The sequence below is a fragment of the Colias croceus genome, chromosome 13 (assembly GCF_905220415.1).
Source record: "Colias croceus chromosome 13, ilColCroc2.1".
In the NCBI taxonomy this organism is placed as follows: domain Eukaryota; kingdom Metazoa; phylum Arthropoda; class Insecta; order Lepidoptera; family Pieridae; genus Colias; species Colias croceus.
The window spans coordinates 422,345-448,057 of NC_059549.1; the positions used below are offsets into that span (position 1 = coordinate 422,345).

General features: G+C 33.2%; 3 protein-coding genes across 3 annotated transcripts; 1 reads left to right on the plus strand and 2 right to left on the minus strand.

The window, feature by feature from the left end:
- Nucleotides 1-25: 25 nt before the first annotated feature.
- Nucleotides 26-15,603, minus strand: LOC123696957 (cytosol aminopeptidase-like). The gene is made up of 13 exons (XM_045643355.1): nt 15,369-15,603; nt 14,692-14,801; nt 14,262-14,397; nt 13,452-13,579; nt 12,126-12,300; nt 11,425-11,624; nt 10,685-10,790; nt 8,987-9,094; nt 8,606-8,711; nt 3,786-3,935; nt 3,358-3,431; nt 1,181-1,280; nt 26-156 (listed from the first exon to the last, which is right to left on the minus strand). Exons 1-13 carry the CDS (start codon nt 15,540-15,542, stop codon nt 89-91), a joined length of 1,635 nt encoding a protein of 544 aa, XP_045499311.1. The 5' UTR covers nt 15,543-15,603; the 3' UTR covers nt 26-88.
- A 202-nt stretch (nt 15,604-15,805) lies between these two features.
- On the minus strand, nt 15,806-16,793 carry LOC123696751 (alpha-ketoglutarate-dependent dioxygenase alkB homolog 6). Its single transcript, XM_045643115.1, has 2 exons — nt 16,619-16,793; nt 15,806-16,537 (listed from the first exon to the last, which is right to left on the minus strand). Exons 1-2 carry the CDS (start codon nt 16,661-16,663, stop codon nt 15,902-15,904), a joined length of 681 nt encoding a protein of 226 aa, XP_045499071.1. The 5' UTR covers nt 16,664-16,793; the 3' UTR covers nt 15,806-15,901.
- Nucleotides 16,794-17,634: 841 nt separating this feature from the next.
- Nucleotides 17,635-25,034, plus strand: LOC123697082 (ubiquitin domain-containing protein 2). Its single transcript, XM_045643497.1, has 5 exons — nt 17,635-17,803; nt 17,868-18,148; nt 19,809-20,006; nt 21,000-21,150; nt 21,584-25,034. The coding sequence occupies exons 1-4, from the start codon at nt 17,722-17,724 to the stop codon at nt 21,141-21,143; spliced, it is 705 nt and encodes a 234-aa protein (XP_045499453.1). The 5' UTR covers nt 17,635-17,721; the 3' UTR covers nt 21,144-21,150; nt 21,584-25,034.
- The last annotated feature ends 679 nt before the right edge of the window (nt 25,035-25,713 follow it).

Here is a 25,713-nt window from a genome sequence, read left to right on the forward strand (position 1 = left end):
TCATAATTACAAATAAAACAACATGTTAAATATATTAATTTATTACAAAAATACATAATCACAATAATAATAAACGATCTAAAAAGGTCTATTTGCATTGTTCTTTGGATTGGGCTGTGTTCATCAAAAATGTAGCCAGCGTGCGGGTTGGCCGACCTGAAATGATAGAAAAATATCACTACTTTATCCTAGGTTGTATATTTTGAGTACCTAATAGTAGTACCTAAAATATTTGCCCCTATATTTTTATTTTAATACAGGGTGTCTCAAAAGAAAGTTTATATTTTGTGGATGAATTAAAAAAAACGTAAGCGGTGTATTGAAAAAATGTTTATTAATTATTAAAGTGCATAATATGGGAATTTATTTCTTAAAAATAATATCGTCCAAATGCAGTCCATTGCGTTCACGGCACTCATGTAATCAAACACTAAAATTATTTATGACAGCTCGGCAGGTAGACACAGTGATGGCTGCCATTTCGTGTCGGATATTTTCTTTTAAATGCACTAGAGAAGTTGGTTTGTTGGCATACACTTTAGATTTAATATACCCCCACAAGAAAAAGTCCATGGGAGTTAAATCAGGGCTGCATGGAGGCCAATTTATATCACCTCTCCTAGAGATCAATTTTCCCGGAAAAATTTCATGAATTCGAGGTAAAGACATATTGGATGTGTGTGATGTAGCTCCGTCTTGCTGCAACCATGTTCTCTGGTTATAGCCAGGAAATTTTTGCAGTGCAGGCACTAAAAACTCGTCTACCATCGCTCTGAATTTACTGTAACTGCACGCCCCCTTTCGTCTTCGAAAAAGTAAGGGCCAATAATTCCTCGCTAATTTCTATTCTTGATAATAATTCTTGTGGGGGTATCTTAAATCTAAAGTGTATGCCAACAAACCAACTTCTCTAGAGCATTTAAAAGAAAATATCCAGCACGAAATGGCAGCCATCACTGTGTCTACCTGCCGAGCTGTCATAAATACTGTAATTTTACTGTTCGATATGAGTTCCGTGAACGCAATGGACTGCATTTGGACGATATTATTTTTAAGAAATAAATTCCCATTTTATGCACTTTAATAAATAATTAATAAACATTTTTTCAAAACACCGCTTACTTTTTTTTAAATTCATCCACAAAATATAAACTTTCTTTTGAGACACCCTGTATAATACCTGTCATACGATAAGGGTGTAAGTAAGATGGCGCCGGCGCGTGCGACAACTTGCCCACTCCGGTTATGTCCATGTGTAACCAGTCGCAGCATATGAAGTTCTGAAATTATATTATTAGTAAATTCGTTTTAAGACTTTTATTTAAAAGGTTAATTTATCAGCTGTCACTGTATCACAATAGTTTGTAATAAAATCCTGAAGTAGTTTTTAAAAACTTTATGACAGATCTTTACCTATAGGTGCCTTTAGCAATCTGAAAGCGCCATCTAGTGATAAACGAGTAAAACTTTTTACATATATATGCTGCATTTTGATTGATTATAGTCGAGCCAATTTAATAGGCAACATTTGACGTCTATCAATTTTATCTTCGAAGAGAGGTAACCTGCTTCAAAAAATCGATTAAAGTGAATTAATCGATACGGATTTGATACATTTGTCAATCGAATTTACTAATTTATGATGATTTTTATTCACAAGTATAGGTCTACCAGAATCTGATGGCATATTTATATTTAAGAAATATAAGATTTTCATGTGGCAACTTATTTGACAACTATCAAATTGGTTGTCAAATTATTTGTCTTTTTTCCAGTTGATGAATAATTTTTAGGATTTTTTCTAAAAAATCTTCGAAAATGTCGAAAAAGCCGCTGCGATCACAAGCAAGAGGTGTTGTTTAAAATGTGTATAGAAAAACATTCGATGAAGAAGGGTCAAACACATCACAATTTTCAATTTTGAAGATTTTATTGGTAAATTGGACTTACTCGTTTTGATACTTTAAATTAAAAAATATTTTATGTAGGTAATTATAATATTGTTTGTTGATTAGAATATAATTTTATGAAAACTTATTACAGGAGTTTCCAATACGGCTATTCGTCAAGTCCAAGCTGTCCAAGTCAATTTTATAATGTAAGTTTCGTAAGTATCTGATAATACTTACGAAAATAAACATAGTTAAAAATAGACGGTTGCCTGGAAGAAATGGCTTATGGCCATAAGGCCGCCCACTGTATGCCGATTGTATCTTTTATTTTGTGTCGTCTTCATTTTGTATTTCCTATACAGTGAAGAATAAATAAATAAGTAAATAGTTTGATTTTATTTTTATTTTATTTTATAAAAAATTATAAGCAGTTTTGATCTACATTATCATCATTCATCATTATATCGATATTTTCAGATGGCATACTGGTAATGAATATACAAATATAGGTATGTGTAAATAATAATATGTATTACCTGTATAAAAGTAATATGTATAATTGTATATCATACATGTAAGTATGTACCTACATAATATTAAGTATCATTATTAAGAACAGTATTGTCCACTTATGTAATGTGACTAATGATATTGAGATCAAAATAAAAATTAAGCAGTATCAAAATCGTTCAGTCCATTTTCCCCAGGGTTGCACACTCTAAATTTTGATTTCCCTAATTGCCATCAGATTCTGGTTTACCTATAATCAATGCATTCGATTCTAGATGTCAGATTTCGATTTTTAGAGTAACATCTCTGGTATTTAAAAAGAAAAAAGGTTTAATGACACAAAATTGTAGCGACGTCAGTCAAGTCAGAAATTGTTTATTATGTTTAGAATGGTTTATCAGTAAAATGAAATCTTAAAATTACTTCTATCGGTCATTATTATTATAAATATGTAATCGTAATTGAAAAAAGTTAAGCAAATGTGCAGATCTAACATAACGAAATATCATGTTATTCTATGTCGTCGTTACTAGGTTACGTTGTTGAATTTAGTTGAACTGTCAAATGTTGCCTATTAAAATGGCTCTACTATAGTAATCATACATTTACAAATGATATTTACACTGGAACACGAAAATGTTTCGTATGTACTGTTAGTCCATCAAGCAGATTGTTTTTATAGGTACCTAAATGCTTTTATGAGAGAATTAATCCAAACAAAAAAGAGCGTGGTGGGGGAAGTTTGCGCATCAAGTTTTAGTACATTTTTATATGCGCAAGCTTTCCCCACCACGCTACTTTTTGGCCAAGAAGTTTACCGGGAGCTATACCTACTTTAAAAAAGTTAAAAATACACAAAATGTAGCTAGCTCACCATAATCAGGCTCAGATATTTTGCTAAGCTACTTTTTCAGCAAAAATTTAAGAAAATGACATGTTATAAATAAGCAGGTACCTTCAAAAATGCAGCGCCGATACACGGAGTTGCAGTTCCGGAGCCTCTGTTGCGTAAGTCTACTGCTGGATCGTCTGTAGTGAAGTTTTTAAAAGTAACAGCTGCTACTTATAAAGAGCATTTAATGCATACAACATTTAATCACAAGCTTAGTATTTAAATCAACGCAGTGGAAGCTAGGATACACAGCATAAAATAATATATTTGGATTGAACATTTCATTTAATACTAGCGGTCCGCCCCGGCTTCTCCCGTGGTACATATTTCGCAATAAAAGGTAGCCTATGTTCTTTCTCAGGGTCTAAAGATTGTCTGTGCCAAATTTCATCAAAATCGGTCCAGTAGTTTATGAGCCTATTCATTACAATCAAACAAACAAACCAAGTTTTCCTCTTTATAATATTAGTGCAGAATAATTATAAACATACTCTGAATCTGCCTTTGATAATAATCCCACAGCGGTAACCGCCACGGTCTATCGCCGGTATTCGAACCCGCGTCCTTTAGCGCATTCCACGCGAGTTCGTTGTTGGAGAAACAACCGAACGCACCGCCTCCCATCGCGAGGAGGACGCCATCTTGGAAATAGATTATTATTTTTAGTCCTTTTATCTACTTAAAAAGTGGAAAAGATGTATTTAAAATTTTATTACTACCTTCAACCTTCAATAGGTCTCTTTTTCACGCCGTAACCGCTGCACCGATTTGGATGAATTTTGGTACAAATATAGTTACAGACTCGAGAAACAGAGAATCGGGACATCGGGACCACGGGACGGATAATACGGGTTTTCCTTTGATATCGCGGGTAAAAGCGGCGGACAGAAAGGTTATTATTATTATTAGCCTTTGATCAGACTCATGTATGTATTATATATGGTAGGTTTGATCCATCTCTGCGTGTCCGTTTGCCAGTTGGCAAAGGCCTCCTCCAATCTCTTCCATTCGGGCCTTTCTATGGCCACTCTACCCCAAGTTGTGCCCGCTACCTGTTTGATGTCATCGTCCCATCTTTTTTGTGGTCTACCTCTCTTTCTCTTTCCTTCTCTTGGGTACCACTGTGTAGTTATTTTGCTCCATTTTTCTTTACCCCTGATCATGTGCCCCGCCCATTTCCACTTTTGCCTTCTTATCTTCAGTGTTATGTCCTGGACCTTAGTCTTGTATCTGATGCTGCTTTGCTTTATTTTGTCTTTTCTTTTGATGCCAGTCATGCTTCTTTCCATGGAATTTTGACAGATGCGGAGTTTATTTGTTATGTTTTTTGGTAGAGCCCACGTTTCACTTCCATACGTCAGCACAGGTAGGATGCATGTGTTGAATAGTTTAGCTTTAGTTGAAATGTGTAGGTTATTGTCTTTCATTACTTCTTTAAGAGACCAATACTTTTTCCAGCCATTCACAACTCTTCGATCAACTTCCTTGCTTTCGTTGTCCTCTGGGGATATTAGTTGGCCGAGGTAGATGTAATCTTCAACGTATGACATTTGTTTTTGTTCCAGTGCTACCGGGTATTTTTTGCCATTGGTCATAATTTTGGTTTTGTCCGGATTTAGCTTTAATCCCGCCTTCGCACTTTCAGATGCTAGGTCATTTATCATCTTGCTTAAGTCCTCTGGTGTTTTTGCAAATAATACAATATCATCCGCGAATCTTAGGTGCGTCAGCGTGCGGCCATTTATCATTATGCCCATGTCTATCCATTTCATATTCCTGAAGATCATTTCCAGTACTGCCAGGAAGAGTGTTGGTGAGAGGGGATCGCCCTGTCTCACACCTTTTTGTATTTGAAACCTATTTCCTTCCTTTTCTAGTTGTATGCAAGCCGAACTGTCTTTGTATATGTTTCTGATAATTCTAATATAGTTGTGCTCTATTCCTAGCTCCTTTAATGCTTCCCAGATTTTTGAGTGTATCAGAGAATCAAATGCTTTGCTGTAGTCTATGAAAGCTATGTAGTATGTAAGCTGATATTCAGTGTATTTTCCTATGATTTGTCTTACAGTATGGATGTGGTCTAGTACCGAGAAGTCTTTGCGGAAACCTGCCTGTTCTATTGGTTGTTGCTCATCTAGTTTCCTACTTATTCTTCCCAAAATAACCTTTGCAAAGATCTTGTAAATGTTAGACATTAGGCTGATGGGACGGTAGTTTCTTATGTCGTAATGATTTCCTTTTTTGAATATAAGGATAATGGTGGATTCAGTCCATTGTTTTGGGATCATTTCAGTGTTTATTACATTGTTGAAAATATCGGTTAAAATTGGTGTCATGATTGCTTTGGTCAACTTTAGTATTTCATTTGATAAGCCATCTGGCCCTGGAGCTTTATCAAGTTTTTGTGTGTCAATAGCTTTTTCAGTCTCTTCCAACATGATGTAAGGTATCGATTCGTTATCTGGGAGTTCAATTTCTCTTTCATTTGTTTTATATTTGTACAGTTCTGTGTAATAATCAGTAGCAATCTTAAGGATTTCGTGTCTATCAAACTTTCTCGCTCCACTGTTTTCCTCCATCTTTACAATCCATTCCTTCTTATTAGTTAATTCCTCCTGTGCGTCTAATATGTCTCTCTATTGTTTCCATTCGACGTTGCCTCCTGTCTTTCCTTATATTCTCTTTTATTTCTTTACTAACTCGGGCAATTTCTTTCCTGTTTTTTTCTGTGCTTTTTGCATTTATTAGGTCTGCTCTTTGTCCAAGGAGGTTGACAGTTTTGTTGGACATCCACTTATCAGGGGAATCTTTCTTGTTTCTAAGTTCTATGGTACTAGTGGTTATTGCTCTTTCGAGCCAAGTGTATTTCTCTTGCATTTCAGCGCCTTTTGTTTCTATACTGTATTCCTTAAGTTTCGAGTTGAGTGAGTTGGCTATTTCTCCTATATTGTTTTTATTGATTTTTAGAATCCCTGGGCTTGTTCTTGGTCTGGAATTCTTTGGTTGAGATGAATTCAGTTCAGCCCTGACCATACGGTGATTAGTGTTGAAGTTGAGGTTGTTGATGACATTTATGTCCAAGAAAAATTTTTGTTTATTAGTCATTATAAAGTCGATTTGGTTTTTTGATTTGCCATCGGGTGACAGCCAGGTCCACATTCTATTTTTCTTTTTCTTGAAGACAGTATTTAATATGGTAAGGTTATTTTCCATTGCAAAGTCCAAGAGAATTTTTCCGTTTCTGCTTCTAGGTTTTGAGTTGTATGTGTAGGGACCTATAATCTTGTCCTCTTCTTGCTGGCGTTCACCAATTTGTCCATTGAAGTCACCCATCACAATTATATTTTTGTGGGCATGTGTCTGTAAAGTTTTGTTCAAATCGTGATAAAACTGGTAAATTTTTTCAATATCTGCTTGTTCTGTGGGTGAGTAAACTTGAATAATTGTCCATGGGTCCTTGTAGTCTGGCAGTTCTAGATTCAATAATGCTATGCGCTCTGATACACCATAAAAACCTTTTATGTGCTTTGTTAGATATTTCTTTACTAAAAATCCCACACCATATTGTCCTGGGGTCTCTCCTATATGATATAGCAAGAAATCTGGATGTGCGACAATGTGTTCTCCTATTCTTCTCACTTCACTCATCCCGAGAATATCCCAGTTTGTGTTTTTTAGTGCTAATGATAGTTCTGATAGGTTTTCTTCTGATCTTAGTGTCAACACATTGAGAGTAGCAATGCATATTCTTGTGCATTTAGTTGCTGGAATCTCCATTTTGTATTTTTGATTGGGTAGAGTGCTTTTGATGTTATTTGCTTCGTTTTGATGTTGTTGATTTTGTATTGGAGGGTTTCGGTCTAATTCCCCACGGGGACCAACCGGGTTGGGGAATGCAAGTGTTTTTTGTTTCTGTTGATGTTGTATATATGTTGGTATGTTGTTCTGATTCCGGTTAGTATTTGAGGTAGGTATTCTTTTCGGACATAGAGTAGGCTCTCTCACGCATGCGTTGAAAAGCATCTGTCCGCTGGATTTTCTTGCTAGTGTTGTTGGTTGTTTCCTTGGGGCTTGGTGTCTCCGGCGTTCTTTTCCTTTTTTCATTGTCACGAAAAATATTGGCTTGTGCTTTGCGTTTCTCTATGGTTTCCTTAGAATAGTCATTTGTAATATAAGTGTGTTCTTTCATTTTCTTCTTATTTCTTAGGATCTGGATTTTTTTCTGCATAGTCGTTAGTGTTAGCAAGATCGGTCTTATTTTTCCATTTTCCTTTATTTTACCCAGGCGTTGCACTTTGTTAATTTCACTGTTTTCGAGAGGTACCTCCAAGTCCGTGATTGTTTTAATTACCAGAGCGTTTAAATCTTCGTATCTCTCTGTGCTAGGTTCGGCGATTCCATGTAGAATGATGTTATTTTTCCTAGCGTTTAAATCTAATGATTGTATCTTCTTGTTCAGTGTTTCAACTTCCCGCGAAAGTCTTACATTTTCCGCAATTATCGGCTGTATTTTTTCATCTACCATTTTAAGAACGTTTTCTGTTATTTGAATTGTTTGTTTGGTGAGCTCTTCCTTCATTTTTTCCAGAAGTAACAACATCTCGCCTGACATTTGAGAACTCATAATGGCGGCGGATAAAATTTTATTTCAATTATACAATGGCTAGCCCACGGTTTGAAAACAGCGAATTTTATGCTGTGTCAGTTGTTTCGTTGTTGGCCGTTTCTATTTTTTTCAATATCTTGCGTTGGTACTCTAATTACGTTGAAAAGTTACTTCGATAAATTTCAAATGTCAATCGGTTTTTAGGTTAAGTTCATGCTATTGTAGTACACTTTTTTTATATTAAAATACGCGTTTTCCGCACTGAATTTATTTGCACTTAATGAAGTTCGACACTTGAATCAACTGATTTATGCTTGGAATACACTGAACAATGCCTTTTACACAGTTATTTTAATTATTTTCACGGAGTTCGTTATCTGACTTGTTTACGACGCCATTACCGGAACCGGAATCGGACAGAAAGGTAGTGAAATATAAATCTTTCCCGTGTAATAATTTCTTATTACAACAGTAGCATATATAAATCTAAACGCCAATCGATTAGTAGGGTCACTAAAATATCAGATAGGGTATCGCAATTTTCTATCTCTTTCTATAAAATGGTAATTTACGGGGAAGTGGGATCACAATAGGATTTTTATTAATTTCTGTTATTCATTATTTGGTTTTAACTTTTAAGTATCATAGCAACAAACACTACTTATTCTCTATTAATAAATCACTTAATTATAAACAACAACTAACGAGTAAGTGTAGCCACATCGATAACGAGCGAGGGTTTGTGCATCACTTGCCCCAACACCAACGCGTCTGCGAGCATCAGACGACCTTCCATGTCCGTGTCTTCTATCTGAAGTTAAAATATAAGAGAATTAAAAATATTTTTAGTGACAAATTAAAAAAAAATCCCGAGCACACGTGTCAGATGTGAAACTTCTTTGGCAAGATTCGAAGATACCAAAATCGTCGCCTTATTCCATGACGTAACGGTATCGCCCTGACGCTATCTTGATATTTTACTTTCTACGCCTAAAGAAGTTTCTCTTCAAAACTTCAGTTTTTTTTTTCAGACAAAATATAGTATGCAAATAATACAGTTTAAAATAATATTTTTCAATTTGCAACCTGCAAGGACAATCCATTGAGGGCAGTGACCACATCGCCCACTTTCATGCACTGCCCGCTGACCATGTTCTCACAGAGAGGTATCACTGCGCTCACGTTTATGGGCACCTGATAATTTTTAATTAGGAATTACTTGATTTTACATGATAATATTATGTTTTATTTTAGAAAAATATTGTTGTTTCTTAAAATTTATAATCTATGAAATCTAAGAGATCTATCTATACGTATATTATACGATCAACGTACGTCAACAACAACGTACGTTTGAAACATTCTCCTTTTTTGTAGTCGGTTTATTGTCATAGTAATAACAAGACAATCTCCTATGTAATCATTACTAGGCATCAATAAATTGTTACTATAATATACAAAAGGCTGAGATTCAGCATTTGTTTTCAATCATAATTTTTGATCTTTGTCTGATACTAGACACAACTGATTGGAAAAAGTATTGTACATAGCATAATACATATAACTATGTATATTTGAAAACTTAGAATATACAGGGTGGAAGGTTAAGATGGGGCATGAAGGGCAGGTACCTTAACCGTTGTAGCTACATGAAAACGTTCTTAGGAGACTATCCTTAAATTCTTGAGAAATTTTAATCTGCATTCACAGATTTTTGAAAAAATGAACGGTCAGCAAGGAAATCGGCAGTTTTCAAAAAAAATTTTTTTGATGCCAATCGATCCAGTTTCGCATGGGGATCAAAACACTCTAAAAGACCAACTGAGGTATGAGTACTAGAAAAGTCAGAAATCGCGAAAAACTATATTCATTCATGAACAAGTAAAAAGATAAAGGCACAGCAGCGTAACATGCCAGCGACGCGGGGCGTGAGCGGGCGGTGGCTGGCAGCTCGTGCACGAGATTAAAAATTATTTAAATTTGAATATCGAACGAACACGTCACATTTTTATGGCTTATGTAAACAATAACACATAGAAAACAAAAGTTACCAAAAGTTACTCTGTCTTCACTAAAAATGTCCTTAAATAATTTGGAACGTTTAGATCTGTTAGAGGCTTACTTTTTAAATAATAAAAACCCAACAGTTGCATTGGAATGGTACAGGAATAAATACCCAATGCGACAGGTACCGACGCGAAAGGTAATTGCGAATCTTGTAAAAAATCTAGCAGAAAGTGGCTCATTTAAGAAAAGCTTGACACGTCCGCGTCGTTCACGCGTATTGAATGAGAATACGCAATATATGTTTTTTGTTATTATTTTGTTATTTTTTATTTTCTTTGACAACCGTTTAATTAAATTAATGTTTCTTCTTATTGTCGGTATGTGTTTTAATAATCAGAAACAAAAAATATTGAAGCCTGAAAATCTCTTTGGAGTTTTCTATTAGCACATCTTTTGTTGAATGTGTGGAAATAGTTTTTCGCGATTTCTGACTTTTCTAGTACTCATACCTCAGTTGGTCTTTTAGAGTGTTTTGATCCCCATGAGAAACTGGATCGATTGGCATCAAAAAAATTTTTTTTGAAAACTGCCGATTTCTTTGCTTACCGTACATTTTTTAAAAAATCTGTGAATGCAGATTAAAATTTCTCAAGAATTTAAGGATAGTCTCCTAAGAACTTTTTTATGTAGCTAAAACGGTTAAGGTACCTGCCCTTCATGCCCCATCTTAACCTTCCACCCTGTATTTTAACTGTTACATATATTTTAATTATTAACCTTAGCGAGTGCTATAGCCCGTATCGCGGCCAGTACTACGGCAGCGCCGGCCATACTGCCGCGGTTCTCTTTCATCTCGTGAGCTTTCTTGAGACATAAACCACCACTGAAAATAATAGATAAATTAATACAATCAAAAATATTACTTAGCACTTTAAATAACCAAATAGTGTGTTACACTTATTTGTACGATAAATAAATACAGGTGAATTGACATTATTAACACAAGTGATAACTGCGACAAACAACCGACTTCAAACTTGCACTTGCAAAATTTACAAATACCTACAGACAAAAATGCTCATAAAATAAAAACTACTGGGCCTATCCGAATAAAATATAATTTTTATGGGACCAATTCGACACCATCCCGCATCGAACAAAAAAAGAATCACGTAAATCGGTTCAGAAACCTCGGAGTAATCGGTGTACATACATAAAAAAAAAAAAAAATAATATACCGGCCGAATTGATAACCTCCTCCTTTTTTTTTGAAGTCGGTTAAAAAAGTATTAAGTAGTTACTTGACCGATTTTGAAAAATTTTCATCATGTTAAAATATGAGCTCAATCCATTCGGAACTTTTTCAGTTTTCAATGCACAGACCAACTGAACCTAATGTATGTATGTGAAACATAATAATGTCACCAGAACTCAAAACAAAAATCTACAAAACTCGAGACAAAAAATCTACAAACTAAACAAAAATTCACAAAAAATATTTTTTTTAAAAAAAAAACCTGTCAAAAGTGACTCCTTTGGCTGCCAACAGCACGGGCGGAGTATCTCCCCCCGCTCTATAGTCGCACTGCAACAGCACGGCCTGCTCACACGAGCCCTTGGCCACGGCCAGAAATGCCTCCATCTTCTGCGCCTCTATCCAGTCCCTTTCCCGAACTGTCACTTGCACTCCGAGAGGGCAGAGGACGTCTAATGCTTCCTAAATGTAGCATTTGCAAAAATAGTTAGGGGTGGAGAAATTAGACCGAAATTGGTCAATTGACCAAAATTGGTAGCATTATAATCACACGCATGTCATACATACAGAATTTCTGGCTTCCCTAGATTTCTTGTTAACTGACTATAAACAAAAAATTTATTCAAATCACATTTGACGGTTTTATATGAAAAAATTACAAACAAACATCCATCCGATCTTGTAAACTTTCGAGTTTAACCATCGCAGAGTCTAGAGATAAAAAAAAGATCTATTTTATTTCAGTTTGAGTATAATAAATACTAGCTGTGCCGCGCAGTTTCACCCGCGAACGAACCCGCATGCAAAATCAGGGATATCTATAACTCATGTGTTATTCTGATATATTATATTATGTATAATACGTCGTACGTAATAGGTTTCAATCAAATACATCTAGTATTTTTGTCCTAAAAGAGAATAAATCCCAAAAAAAATTATCATATACTATAGAATAACATTTACTTGCGCAAGTCCAATAGGAGTCATGCTATTAGCGGGCATGTCAGACAGGAATCTGGCCCAGTTCTGGGACCGTCCCAGTATTGACCCCAGCATCCATTCGTCACTGCTTTCTGTGCCGTATTGAGATAGTTTAGCTTCTGGTTTGCGGGTCTCTAGGGATTTGAATTCTTGGAAACTGGAAATATAGGGGAAATATCTTTTATTATAATATTATAAATGCGGAAGTTTGTATGTTCGTTTGTTAATTCTTCACGCAAAATCGATTTTAATTAAATTTGACACACACATAGAGGGCAACTTGGATTAACACATAAGTTAGTTTTTATGCCGGGAATCCGAAAAGAACGGAACTATGCGAGTTTTCTTATGACTAAAAGGGCGAAGAGCTAGTATATTATATATAGTCCTTTTCAGCTATGATGATTCCTGTGACACTTCATCGTGTTCCGAATTACGTATTTTATGTTTGAAACGCCAAAATGATTTTAGTGCATAATATTTTTATTTTATGGCAGCATTATTACCAAAAATATAAAAATGAGACATCTTAAGCTTATAAATCAAAAACAGTATTGTTTAGTTTAATATAATGAAAAATAAAATAAAATAACACAAAAATATAATACCTACGCAACTCGTGTACATGAAATGGATCGTTGAAAAATCATAGAGTTGGAAAATCATATAATCGGCGCCCATCTTATGATCGTTTGTCAATCGAGTCAATCGTCTGTAGGAGTGCGTCAGCCTTGTATACAAGTTGCATTTTTATATTGATACTTTCCGTGGTATTCTGCTATTGTTACTAATTGTTATTGTTGACTTTTTGTTGCTGTTGTTTGCTAAGTTTCCTTAGTTAATTGATGGCGAAATGCCGAAAAAACTAATTTTGGTACATTATTCAAATCGATTTCATTTCCATATAAAATATTATCGATTATCGAAAACAATTGATATGATTTCAGTACAGACATCTCTTCACGTGTCAAAAATCGAAGTGTCACAGAAATCATCTTAGATGGAAAGGACTATAATATATTTGTAAGATGATATTATTTTAAATCCTTGGTGTTCGTCTATATTTCAAGCTGTTTCTTGTTTTATTTTTATTTAGTTAATTAAAAAGAGTCCGTACATTTACCTTCTAAGTTCTGGAATATTTAAAATAATATCGATAAATATATAAAAAAATACATATGTACACTTTAACTTGTTTACTGTATTTGTAAAAAAAAACCTAACAACTTTTTATTAAAAGTTTGAGTAACTAGTAATTAAGTACTTCCCTCTATTAAAATTTTAAGTACCTAGCAGTTAAGTACTTACCTCCAAGCAGCTAAATGCGCGGCTTCAGCAGCAGCGCGCGGTTGTTCCGCTGTGTCTACGGACACGTCATTGACACCACGTGACCGTAGTGCGTGCACGCCCGCACCGACACCCAGACGTACATTCTCCTATTTGTATATGTTACACAATAGTGATTTGTGATGATGTGTCAATATTAGTAAATTAATTACATTTATAAGTTACTGTGCCCCGCGGTTTCAGCCGCTTTGCTCCACTCCTGTTGGTCTTAGCGTATCGTATATTTTGCAAATAGAACTAGGTAGTTCCTGAGATTACCTTTATAATATTGAGTAAGTATAGATAACATTACAAATGAAACTTATAATGCAAATGTTTAGTCTACAGAACTGCCATCCATAATAAGTGCACGCCCGATAAATAAGAATAACAAAAAGAGATAGAAAATTTAAGCAATTCATTATTTATTTATTGCTATTTTCCTTATTTATTTATTCCTATCTACTATTATCTTCTGTACAGTGTACTATAAACTACTTTTATTTACTTACTATATATAAACATAATCGCCCATTACGAAGTCAAAAGACAAAATATGTCCGAGCAGCGATGTATAAAACATTCATTGAAATTAACACCTTATGTGGTAGCAGTAAGGTTCAAAGTCTTCTGTATTGTTCAAAAGAAAATTCTGCCTACACACACATAGGCAGAGTTTTTATTCAGATAATCATTTATGTGAGATTACTAGTTTAGTTGTTTATTCACAATGGTTCTTTATATTTGCTTTATACTTTAGTTATGACAGATAGGCAAAATAAAGTATTCCACCTTAGTTTCATCGATTTCCTCCAAGAGATTGTACCCAGGAGCCTTCTTCCCGAGACAGGCAAGTGCTACACAGCTGACTTCGGGTATAATATCTGTGACGACAAACGCTTTGCCGAGCTTCATCTCGCATGATAACCTGGAAAAAGTATTTATTTCAAATGGTAAAGAATAGAATAAACATAGATAACCTAGAAAAAAAATTTAGCAATAACACAAATGAATTTGTTATTTAATTGCTGCTTCTGGAATTTATTTTAGAGTACCTATTTGTGTTGTGTTTCAGTTTATCAGGACTATAAATCTCTGAAACTGCTGAACCGTTTTTAATGAAACTTATTACGTAGGCTAATTTTGATTGCCCACGGAATAATTACTTATATAAGAAAAAGTGCGAAAAGTTCAACATTCGTATTTTATTGTTTTTGCTCACTCATTAAGATATTTGCACAGCTTGCCGCCACTCTTCTGGTTGACCTCTTCTGCCGCGGAAGTCAACTTGAACTGGTCACCATCTTCATAAACACCTAGCACTAAACCATTCTGAAATTAAAATTCAAAAAGTGTTAGTTTAATAATAAAATATATAAATTAAAATAAAAAAAAGACGTGTGGCACTCGGGGACTACCCCGGTAAATCTATTGCATAGCATGCCTTCAAGCCACACCTCCGTGCCCGTCGGAGTGGGGAGCGTGAGTTTTTTTCGTTACGGAATTTCTCGATTCGGTCCCCGCGCTCAAGGGCCGCGATAGAAGCAATAATATGCAATAGCTTAAAAGTAATGCTTAAGAAGTTGAAAACAAAAGATTAATGGTAAATGTTTATTTGTTAATCCTTCCCATTTTCTCAATATTGTATAATAGATATAAAAATAAGATGCAAATAAGCATGTAACATTTTTATGTGATTGATATAATACATAATAGATTTATTATATGTTGAGTTGTAGAGGGTTTCAGACATTTCATTCATAAAACATTGAGATATACGTAGTAATAATAGCTCAATGCATAAAAAGAGCATTTCGCTATCCATAAAAAATGATACGTAATATTTAATTTGTTTTAAAATGTACTATTAATCTATTGCAAGAATAAAGTTTTATTTACCTTCTTCCCAATTCCTGAAGGCGAATCTCCCGATGCTGGATTTTCTTTACCTTCCTCATTTTTATCACAGGCTTCTGCTTTAGCTTTAGCACTGCAACTCCTAGATAAAATCTTGCTAAAATTTCTCTCCAAATAAAAATATTTACCACTCGAAAATAATTTTGTAAATGCCATCTTAAAATTAATAGAAGTGAAAATAATATGAAAATTTGAGCCAACTAGATTGTGTTGAAATGTTTGAATGTAGAAATTTTAGCCAAATACTTTTGCTTAAAATTGCTATTGTGCAGTTTTATTACAATTCATAATTTTCATTTTCTATTATTACTATATTACTTTTAAAACAACAACAATTTTTTTTTCTTTCATTAAAATACAAAAATGTTAAACTGTATTATATGAATTTTTAAACTGGAAGGAAAATTAAAACACCGCTGTGTAAAAAAATATAAATTTTAATCAAAATTTGTACACAGCCAATAAACAGCTACTAGTTAATAACAATATTATAAATTATCTATATATCTATAGCTCTATCTCTTCCCAATATTCAATTTAAACTTTGTTGTTTTAGGAACATGTCTTATAGTTAACGATATTCTAGTTCGCCGATCAACTACAGAACCCTTACTATATCTATTTGAACACATATTTAAATTTAAAATTGAATCATCAATTATATCATGCTTAACTTCATCTATACCATGCAAGTAATGATTAAATAATTTTTCTTGTAACACTAGCAAACTCCTTGGTTCCAATAAAAAAGAAAATACTGGGTGCATAGATTTGTTATCTGTTAACGGTTCATAAAAATTTAAAACTATATGAGAGGCTATGGAAATGGTAGTTATTGTTGGGTAGAATAGGGATCCATCTAGATGTGGTAAAATGCCTTGTCCTGGAGTATATTCATTGACTAACACATGGTTTGGTTTGTTTCCCCCCATTAAATTTAAACTATGTATCCTTTCTAAATAGTGATCGAGCCAAGGGGGTATTGTTTCAGCTATCATGCCTTTATTGTGAGGGATTCCACCCCAGTTCTGCAGCCTACGGTTAGACAATTGAGTCCATTTTGGTTTCGGTGTTGCATATATGTTGTTTATTATATTCTTTTCTTCCTCTTCAGATATAAATTCGGAGATGTAATACGCAGTTGGATCAATCTGAAAGTTAATCATTAAAAGTTTACTAATGTAATAGTAAATTATTTGAAACAATATTTTCCAAATATTTTCCTCACTTACCGAAGTAACTCTGAGCTTATCTAAGCAGATATTTCCATTGGTCATTGTCTAGTTTTGGTAAATTACTATATATCACTTAAGTTTTCAAATTTCGTTTGAAGTATTTTAACTTTAAGTAGAATCAACTTCTTCAAAAGTTTTGTAAGATTTTATTGTAGGTACATTTAATGACACTAATAAAGTTTAAAAATATGCAACTGGGAATGTTAAAACTAAACACATATTATAAATTATCTTATCAACTGAATTACGAGAAGGCTGAGGCAAATAAACAATTTGAAATTTCCTCAAATTTTCAAATCACGATGTCAATGTCGTTGATTGACATTTTGGACATCTGACAAATTTGAAAACATTATTTTTCGTGATATTAATTGATACGGAGGAGAGCTTATTGGTAAGGTCAAACTTAAAGCGATCAAAAGTTTAAATTGTTTAATTATTGTTATTAATATATTTTGACATCATGATTATAACGCAATTCTAAATGTACTGTATGTGTGAGAGTACTGTATATGTGATCAGGTGCTGCAGAAAGAGTTATTATATCCTAACAAAGCATCATTGTTTACCACCACATTTACCACTTATTTCAATAAACCAAAGGACGTTATCACAGGAGAAAAATCTCCTCCAGTCTCCACCGGGGACCAACTACCTACTCAGTACTCAAATAAATAAAAAATTCTGAAAATGTAGTGTCTGTATTGTTTTAATCTGAGGTTTTAATGATCTAAGATTGTAAATATTATTATCTGTAGTCAAACCTGATTCGTCAAAAAACATTAACGTTTCGTTTTCCATAAAACCTTGAATATCAAAATATTATAGTATTTTATTTTGTATAAGATAAATTAAGCACCCATAAATAGATTCTGATGTTTTAGTTGTTCATCATTCTCCTGAAAAAATAATACGTGAAAGTCTAATTTTGATATTTTAATAATAAATGACATATTTTGCATTGACCGATTCGATGTAAAAAAGGAACATAATATTATACAGCTAGCTTTTGACAGAAAATGACTCGAACAGGAGATAAAATGTTATTTGTTAATGTTTTTGTAAATGTTACAAATTGGTAATAAAAGAATGTAATTACAATGGGTGGTTGTATAGGAATAACTAGGAGCAGGAGCGGGCCGATAGAAGAATCCTCGGGCACTGTGTCTCGACCGAATTCAGGTACGTGATCGAATCTGTCGCCGTGGAGTCATGCGTGAAGTGACTAAATTGAGTTTTATTTTAGGTGGCTTGCGAAAGAATCAGTCACTGTGCCATGAGACAATTCGATGGAAGTCGGACGTGCCACTGACTGAGGGGCAATTGAGGAGCAAACGCGATGAGTTCTGGGACACGGCGCCGGCGTTTGACGGCCGTAAAGAGATCTGGGACGCGCTGCGGGCCGCTGCGGTGGCTGCTGAGGCGATGGACTTCCAGCTCGCTCAGGCGATACTGGATGGAGCCAGTGTTTCCGTACCTAATGGATACCTCACAGAGTGCTATGATGAATGGGGAACTAGGTATCAGGTAAGATAATAAATACCAAATAAAACATCAAATTCTTAATTAAAGCCAATAAAAACCGAATAAGTACATCTAAGAAGATTATAAGCTACAAAAGGGCAGTTGCTTAATTATTGTGTTAAGTTATTATTGACGGCTTTATTGGCATATAAACCGCACACCATATATGGGTAACAAAGGTCAATGAATATTCTGTAGACACACTTGAATGTAAATTTATAGTAACTGATATCATGCCTTGATAAAGATTTGAAGTAACTGTTTCAATCAAATATATTAAAAAATAAATATAAAATCCTTGTGTTATGATGTTTGTCATCATTAATTATGAAAAAATTGCACATTAAATTGTTGGTACAACTCGAGGCATTGCAAAGTTATTCTTTCCTAGAATAATAGTGTATTTATAGAGCAAATTTAAGAAAAAAATATAATTTTCATTACGAAATACAGTTACATAAATGACAATAATTATACTAATTAATTACAATAACTTATTTTAAAATATTCATTATAATGAACCTAATACAAAATGTCTGTCCATATATAATACTAGCGGTCCGCCCCGGCTTCGCCCGTGGTACATATTAACGTTTTCTCTACATAAGAACCATCCTCGTACTTCAAGGAATATAATAAAAAAAGAATTATCGAAATCGGTTCAGCCGTTCTCGAGTTATGGAATTACAACGAAAAGTGGCATTGATTTTTATATATTAGATGAGGTAACATCCTTTCACCGGGCTGTGTTGTAAGTAAGTTATGCAATGACATGATTCATTAAGAATTAAGTTTTTTTCGCCACATTGCATTTACGGTCAAGGTTAGTATGGTTATTTCAATATTTGTCATGTTAATGGTGTATGTAACCTTGGATTAAAAAGATTTATTGGTAATCGTTTTGATAAACATTGTTGAACGACTTGTTTTTTTAATAATAGATATTGATAAATGGAAATAAAATAATAAGTAAAATATATAGTATACTAGCTTTCCACCCACAGCATCGCCCGCGCAGTCCAAGAAAAAGCCGCATAGTTCCCGTTCCCATGGGATTTCCGGGATAAAACCTATCCTATGTCCTTTCTCCGGTATCAAAATATCTCCATACCAAATTTCATGCAAATTGGTTCAGTAGTTAAGGTGTGATTGAGTAACAGACAGACAGACAGAGATACTTTTGCATTTATATAGTATGGATTTCTTTGAACAAAAATATTGGGTAAAAAATAAAAACTTTTAGACATTGTGTAATTCGCTAATATGAATAATACAGAAGACAATAATTACTGTAAACATTAAGTCCTTTGAGGATTTTCGCTCTTACTGATTATGAGACTCATTAACAAGTTGATTCACAAATTCCTTACAGATAAGTGGAGTTCTTTTAGTATGCAGCCAGTGAATAATTAAAATATTTGTGGTGTGGTGAGGTTGTGTGGTTGAGGCGCTAATCTCAGGAACTACTGGTCCGATTTGAAAAATTTGTTCAGTGTTTAATAGCCCATTTATCGAGGAAGGTTATAGGCTATATCATCACGCTAAGACCAACAAGAGCAGAGCAATGCGGGTGAAACCGCGGGGCACAGCTAGTATTCAATACACAAAACAATTAAATAATAATAGTATTTTTGAATACAGCAAACTTTTCTTATATCTCCAGGTGCCAATCTACTGTCTATCAGCACCAATAAACATGGTCAAGGAAGCGAGTGGACGAGATTCCCCAGCAGACTGTTCGGAGCCAGTGGAGGCTGGCTCCGAGATGGCGTTGCGACTGCGACTGTCAACAACTTGCAAGGATCTCATGCTGCCCGTCGGTTCGAGACACACTATAGCGCATTGCAAAGCTAAGTTACAGGTGAGATTTTGTTTATGGTACTATTATAATGTTTTATCAATAAAAGTAATCATCAATTAGGTATAATGTAAATTGTAAAGACCATCACTAAGTGATTTTTCAGTGTTTTAGTGTGGTAGTACAATTATAAAGAAGTTTAAATTGAACAAAATGCATTAAAGTATCCAAACCTTCGTATTTATCATTTTTAGGATAAAATCATAAACAACCTGTTTTTGCATTTGTCGTCAAAAAATGAATGGAGATAGCCTAGTCGATAAAATAAATATCTTAGCGCCATTGCAGCTTATAGTGTTCAATTAATACTATATATTTAGTGTTCAAAATATGTAAGTTGGTTTTTAAAAAGATTGCAGATATTAACTAATACCTGACTCCTCATGTTGATGCGGCACTTACAACTAACAGTTTATATTATGTTTTGTAAGATTTGAACTTTGAATTTTTTGTAGTGAGTACTGAGTTTCTATACTGTTCGATATTTATACTGCGTCGCTGCATCATTTGACCGCGGAGGCGGTATTTTCGCCAGTATCTTAGTAATTTTTGAAGATTATGAAAAAAATAAAAATAAATTCTATTTTAAACCGACTTCAAAAAAAAGAAGGAGCAGGGTTGTGTTTGTTATCAGAACTTTCGACTGGTTTAACCGATTTTTATGAATATTTTTTATTTGAAAGCCTGCCGTGCGGTCCTATTTATTTTCTGTCTAGTTCTAGTGATTTGAAGGTTGTTTATTAGAATTTTTTGTCAAAAATTCTTTTTTTGAAGTGAAAACTTCTTTAGCGGCGTTGAGCACTTTTTCTGTAATGGGTATAAAATCTTAAACTCGCGTCAGGACACGTGACCTGATCGAAAAAGCGTAAGACGGATGGATATCAAACATGCTCAACGTTAATAATCAAGTTTTCACATCTGCCGGCACTCCCGGAGTGCAACCCGTCATTTTTTTTTATAAGATTCGTGGATAGTGACTCATATAATCGTGTGTAGGCACAAGAGGGCATAGAGGTGTGGCGGCAGCGCTGGTTCTACGGCGGCAAGCTGCTGGGCGACCGCCTGCCGCTGGAGGACGCGCGCATCACGCCCGGCTACGTGGTGCAGGTCGTCGTCAGCGACCCGCCGCCGCCCAGCTAGTGGCTCGGTGAGTATGTAGCGGTAACTCGATAGGAATCGTGAAAAAAAGAGAAAAAAATTCGAAAAGCTATTTTTTTTGTTTTAATACAAATAATGGAGTTTCTTGCCGGTTGCCATAGATACTGCTTTCCGAATCGGTGGTAAATATTAAAAATATATAATGACGATACGAAAGTGCTTCTAAAAGGAGTCTAATTGAATAAATAAATGTTCGAGTTTGAGTTTAAATAAAAACTACACAACATTATAAGTTTGTTGCCCCACGACTACGAATTTAGCAAATAGTTTGGTTTATTTCCTTTTATGATAGTGTAAATTTAGAAAAAAATAGTAAAGTTATACAGAAGATCTTTATTTGAATTTGAATTGAAAAGAATTTTTTTTTTTTTGTTATTTTTGTGTTATAATTGAAACTTTAAAACTGGTTATAAAATTTTCAGGCTCCGAACAGAGATGCTAAAACAATGTTGAATCACGCTTCACGAGTCCACACCACGGAACATCTGAGCTACATGTTATTGTATCATAATCAGTATAATATTGATTTATTTTTAAATCGGAGATTTAAATCGTTAGATGTCGCTGTAATCGAAATTTTTATTTAACACGCACGTCCTAAAGAAACTTTGTACATGGCTTTTATAGATAAAATTTTTGAATTTTTCATTCATTTTTTTTTTTCATTAAAAAATCTCGTACGGGGTCGCGTGTTTTTTTTTTTTAATTTACAGTGTTTAAATAGTATCCAATAAAATTTTCAGCCTGCGTATACTCAGCCTTGTACAATAGTTTCGCGGCTGTTTTAATTTTTTTTTTATTTATACTCGAAGGTTCGTCTAGACTTCTAGAGATTTAAATCTTGTGTAAATATGAATAGATGTGTATTTGAGGCGGGATATCGAGAATTTATGTAAAAATCTCTCTGCACATAGTTTGTACTTTTCTACGCTAACCGTGCAGGTGTTTCAAAATAATTTTGCGGGTAGTTTTACAAAATATTTTTATCTTGATATTAGAGTTATTTTTTAGATCTTGATTTTTTTTATTTATTTATAATAACTCATTTTTTACTAAGTATTCCACGCGAGATAAATTATTTTGAAATACCTGCACGTCATACTGTATATAGATCTTGTCTGTTAGGAATTGCTATTTTGAATAAGTTCATTAAGTATTATTTTAACAAATGTATTGGAATGGAAAACATGAAATTACATTTACCAATATTTTTATTACTAACTAAATAATTAAATGTATAAGTGATATTATTATTTATTACGATGGAAAACGTTGCCCCAAATAGATACTAAATTATTTATAAACAATAGTTTTTTTTATTATTATTTAATTGATTCCTATTAACTTCACTGCCGTATCAATACTGATTATTATTATTTTTATATATTCTGACGAAAAAAACGAATATAATTTAGCCGTAAAAAAATAGACATCGTTTTGATAGAAACACAAATATTATTTTAATTTTAAACAGTCCGAATTTTGTGTTTTTACCCTAATTAATTTCACAAATGCTAGATACCTAATTTCCAGTATAAAAAGGAATATATTTTCCTTCATTAAGACATCTTTATTATTATTACATACTTAAGTCATAAATCTTCTTTATCAAAAATAACCGCGCAATTCAAATGCCGCGTTTCCCTCGCTCTCGTCTAAAAACTTAGTTTTTGTCAGAATATAGGAATTATATTGGTTTAATGCAAGACAAACTTTATTATTAATATTTTTATTATATTAATGCGTTCATATATCATACAGTTATTGATAAATGCAAGTATTTGAGGTGCCATCAATGCGTAGATGCCATGTTTAAATAAAATAAAAAATATACATCTTCAATGTCATTTTAAAATTCGTGTTTTATGCTCTCGTTTTACGTTATTTTTTACGTTATTTTTGGCGCCAAACTCTAGATTGTCTTTTGGTCATTTTCGATTGGTGTTAATTCAATAAACAGGCCTAAAACAAAATACCCATATGAAATTACTGAATTTTTCAATACAGAACTGTATTCTAACTAATTAAATTGTTATTTTTGTGTATCTGATCATATATGTATTATAAATTATAATTGTTATGGGTTATGGAAGGCCTTATTTTAAATCATGTAATCTATGATCATTTGAAAGTATTTTACGTTATTTTTTGTTAATATTTACTGGTATCATGCTCGATATGTTTCTCTTTATTTTTGAAGTATTTATCTATGATTATAAGGATTTTATGAGGTGTCTATGGTTGTTAAAACAATATTCTAATTTTTAATATGACGTAAGATTTTAAACTGCGCAAAAACCATGCAAGGAGGCTTAATTCTAATCGTAATTAAAATAAATGCCATCTTAGGTTACCAATTTTTATCATAGTTATTTCTAGAATGCTCAGTGTTGCGACAACTTTTGAAATAACGACTGACAATATAATTCCGACCAATTCTTATACTGTTTTTATTGCAAATATTGTTTTTAATAACACGGGCATTTATTATTGTGTCTTATATCTATAGATCTCGATACTACATGAAAATCTCAGTTTACGTGTTTTTTTATTTATTTTCATATTAATTCGAATTGAAGGAATTATTGTATGGTGCTAAATGTTTTTTTCGCTCAAGTTTTCTGCCTTGTTTTAATGTTGCCTGATTGAAAAACTGTATATATGTGGCAAATATTCGAAATAGAAATAACAACTAGAAAAAATTAACAAAAAAAATAACAAAATTTGTGTGTATGAACTATGAACCATTTTGAGTACGAACATTTCTTGTTCTATTATTAAAAAAGTCAAATCTTATTGCATGTGTACAATATTCGTAGTGAAACAGATAAAATACTGTCTTAATAAATTAATGCATACACATTTGTGGTACTGATATAAGAAGGGGTCTGTAATATTTGCCATTGTGATGTTTCAGACCCTCATTATTTACACCCTATTGCTATAACATCTTAAACATATTCGAAGCTACAAATGTTTGTCTTTGTTTTACCTGTGTTCTATAATTCGCTAAGAATCAGTAGTTTCTCAATAAACGTAAGTTGCTCACTTTAATTTGATTAAGTAGATATTAAAATTATAATGAGACCAATATATAGATCAGTTATGTAAAATATCGTTTATTATATAAATGTTTCATAATATACATTAATATCGGGTAAGCGTCTGAATTATGTTTTTTAATATAGGATTATTTATCGAGTGTCGAAAATTCCTTTTCATTTATAGTAGACGATATATATTTAAAATGGTATTTGTAACTTACTTATACGGGTACTGTCCAAAATTATATTTTTTGAAATCATGTTTTCATTGGGTTGGAAATGTATATACTTTATGTTATATTTTTATGGTGATGAGCCGTGATTTTGGGAAATTTACCCGTTGTTTTTATTGCATCATTCATATATTATCACAATTTATTAAAAATGTTTGTGCCATACATTACATTCTTCTATTGTCTTTTAAACTTAATTTTTCAGTGACTAGTGCAAATAATTCATGTATTTGACATTTGTAAGCGTGCTATCTCACTTGCACTCACGGGTTTTGCGAATGGCCGCCATATTGTTTTCAATGGCGGCAAATAAAAATGAAATTTCCCAAAATCGAGTGTCTATGGCATTTAGTTGGTTGTGTTGAATGCTTGCGATCATAACTTCAATGCGCACATTTATATTCTATTGTATAAATTTTTTAATATCAGCATTTGGGATAAATCAGTAAATAAAAATGAGATTCTTCGTAATTATATTATTCACATGTTGACTCTTGATTCGTAAACTTTTACTGATTTAACCCAAGGCATATCGTAGTTAAATAGATAATTATTAAATAAATTATTGTATATCAATATATAAAGAGATATCTTTACACTGGTGTTTTTATTTTTACCCCTAATTCCTATGATTCAAAAACATGCTATAAATTATTTTATATTGATTTATGCTTGTCAAAAATAGGAAGAATATTCCACTACATAATACATTCATCTAAATTCTAATTCAGAAGCATACTGCTATATCTGTACTTCATGTAACTACAGAACGCAGATAATACTATATAACAATTTCTAAAATTTCATTATTCTATTAAAATTCTGTTAGAATCGCTTTTGAATTTCAATAGAGAACATAATATAATTATGTAACGCAGGTGGCCCCGGCCACCTAGTACTTGCCATACACGCTAAAGTGGCGCTAAATAACTGATAGAAAACCGTACATAATAAAGTTACATTTATTATACTTCTATAATATAAAAATGAATCGCAAAATGTGTTTTCGCATAACTCGAGAACGGCTGAACCGATTTCGATAATTCTTTTTTTTATTATATTCCTTGAAGTACGAGGATGGTTCTTATGTAGAGAAAACGTAAACATGTACCACGGGCGAAGCCGGGGCGGACCGCTAGTATTATAATAAATAATTATTGATCTCGTATCTGTGTGATAAATGCTTAAAAGCGACCTAATATTTTGAACTATCTTAGTAGCATAAATGGCTATTTCTTTTAGTCGTTTCCTTGTTATGCTTATCATGTAACCTGA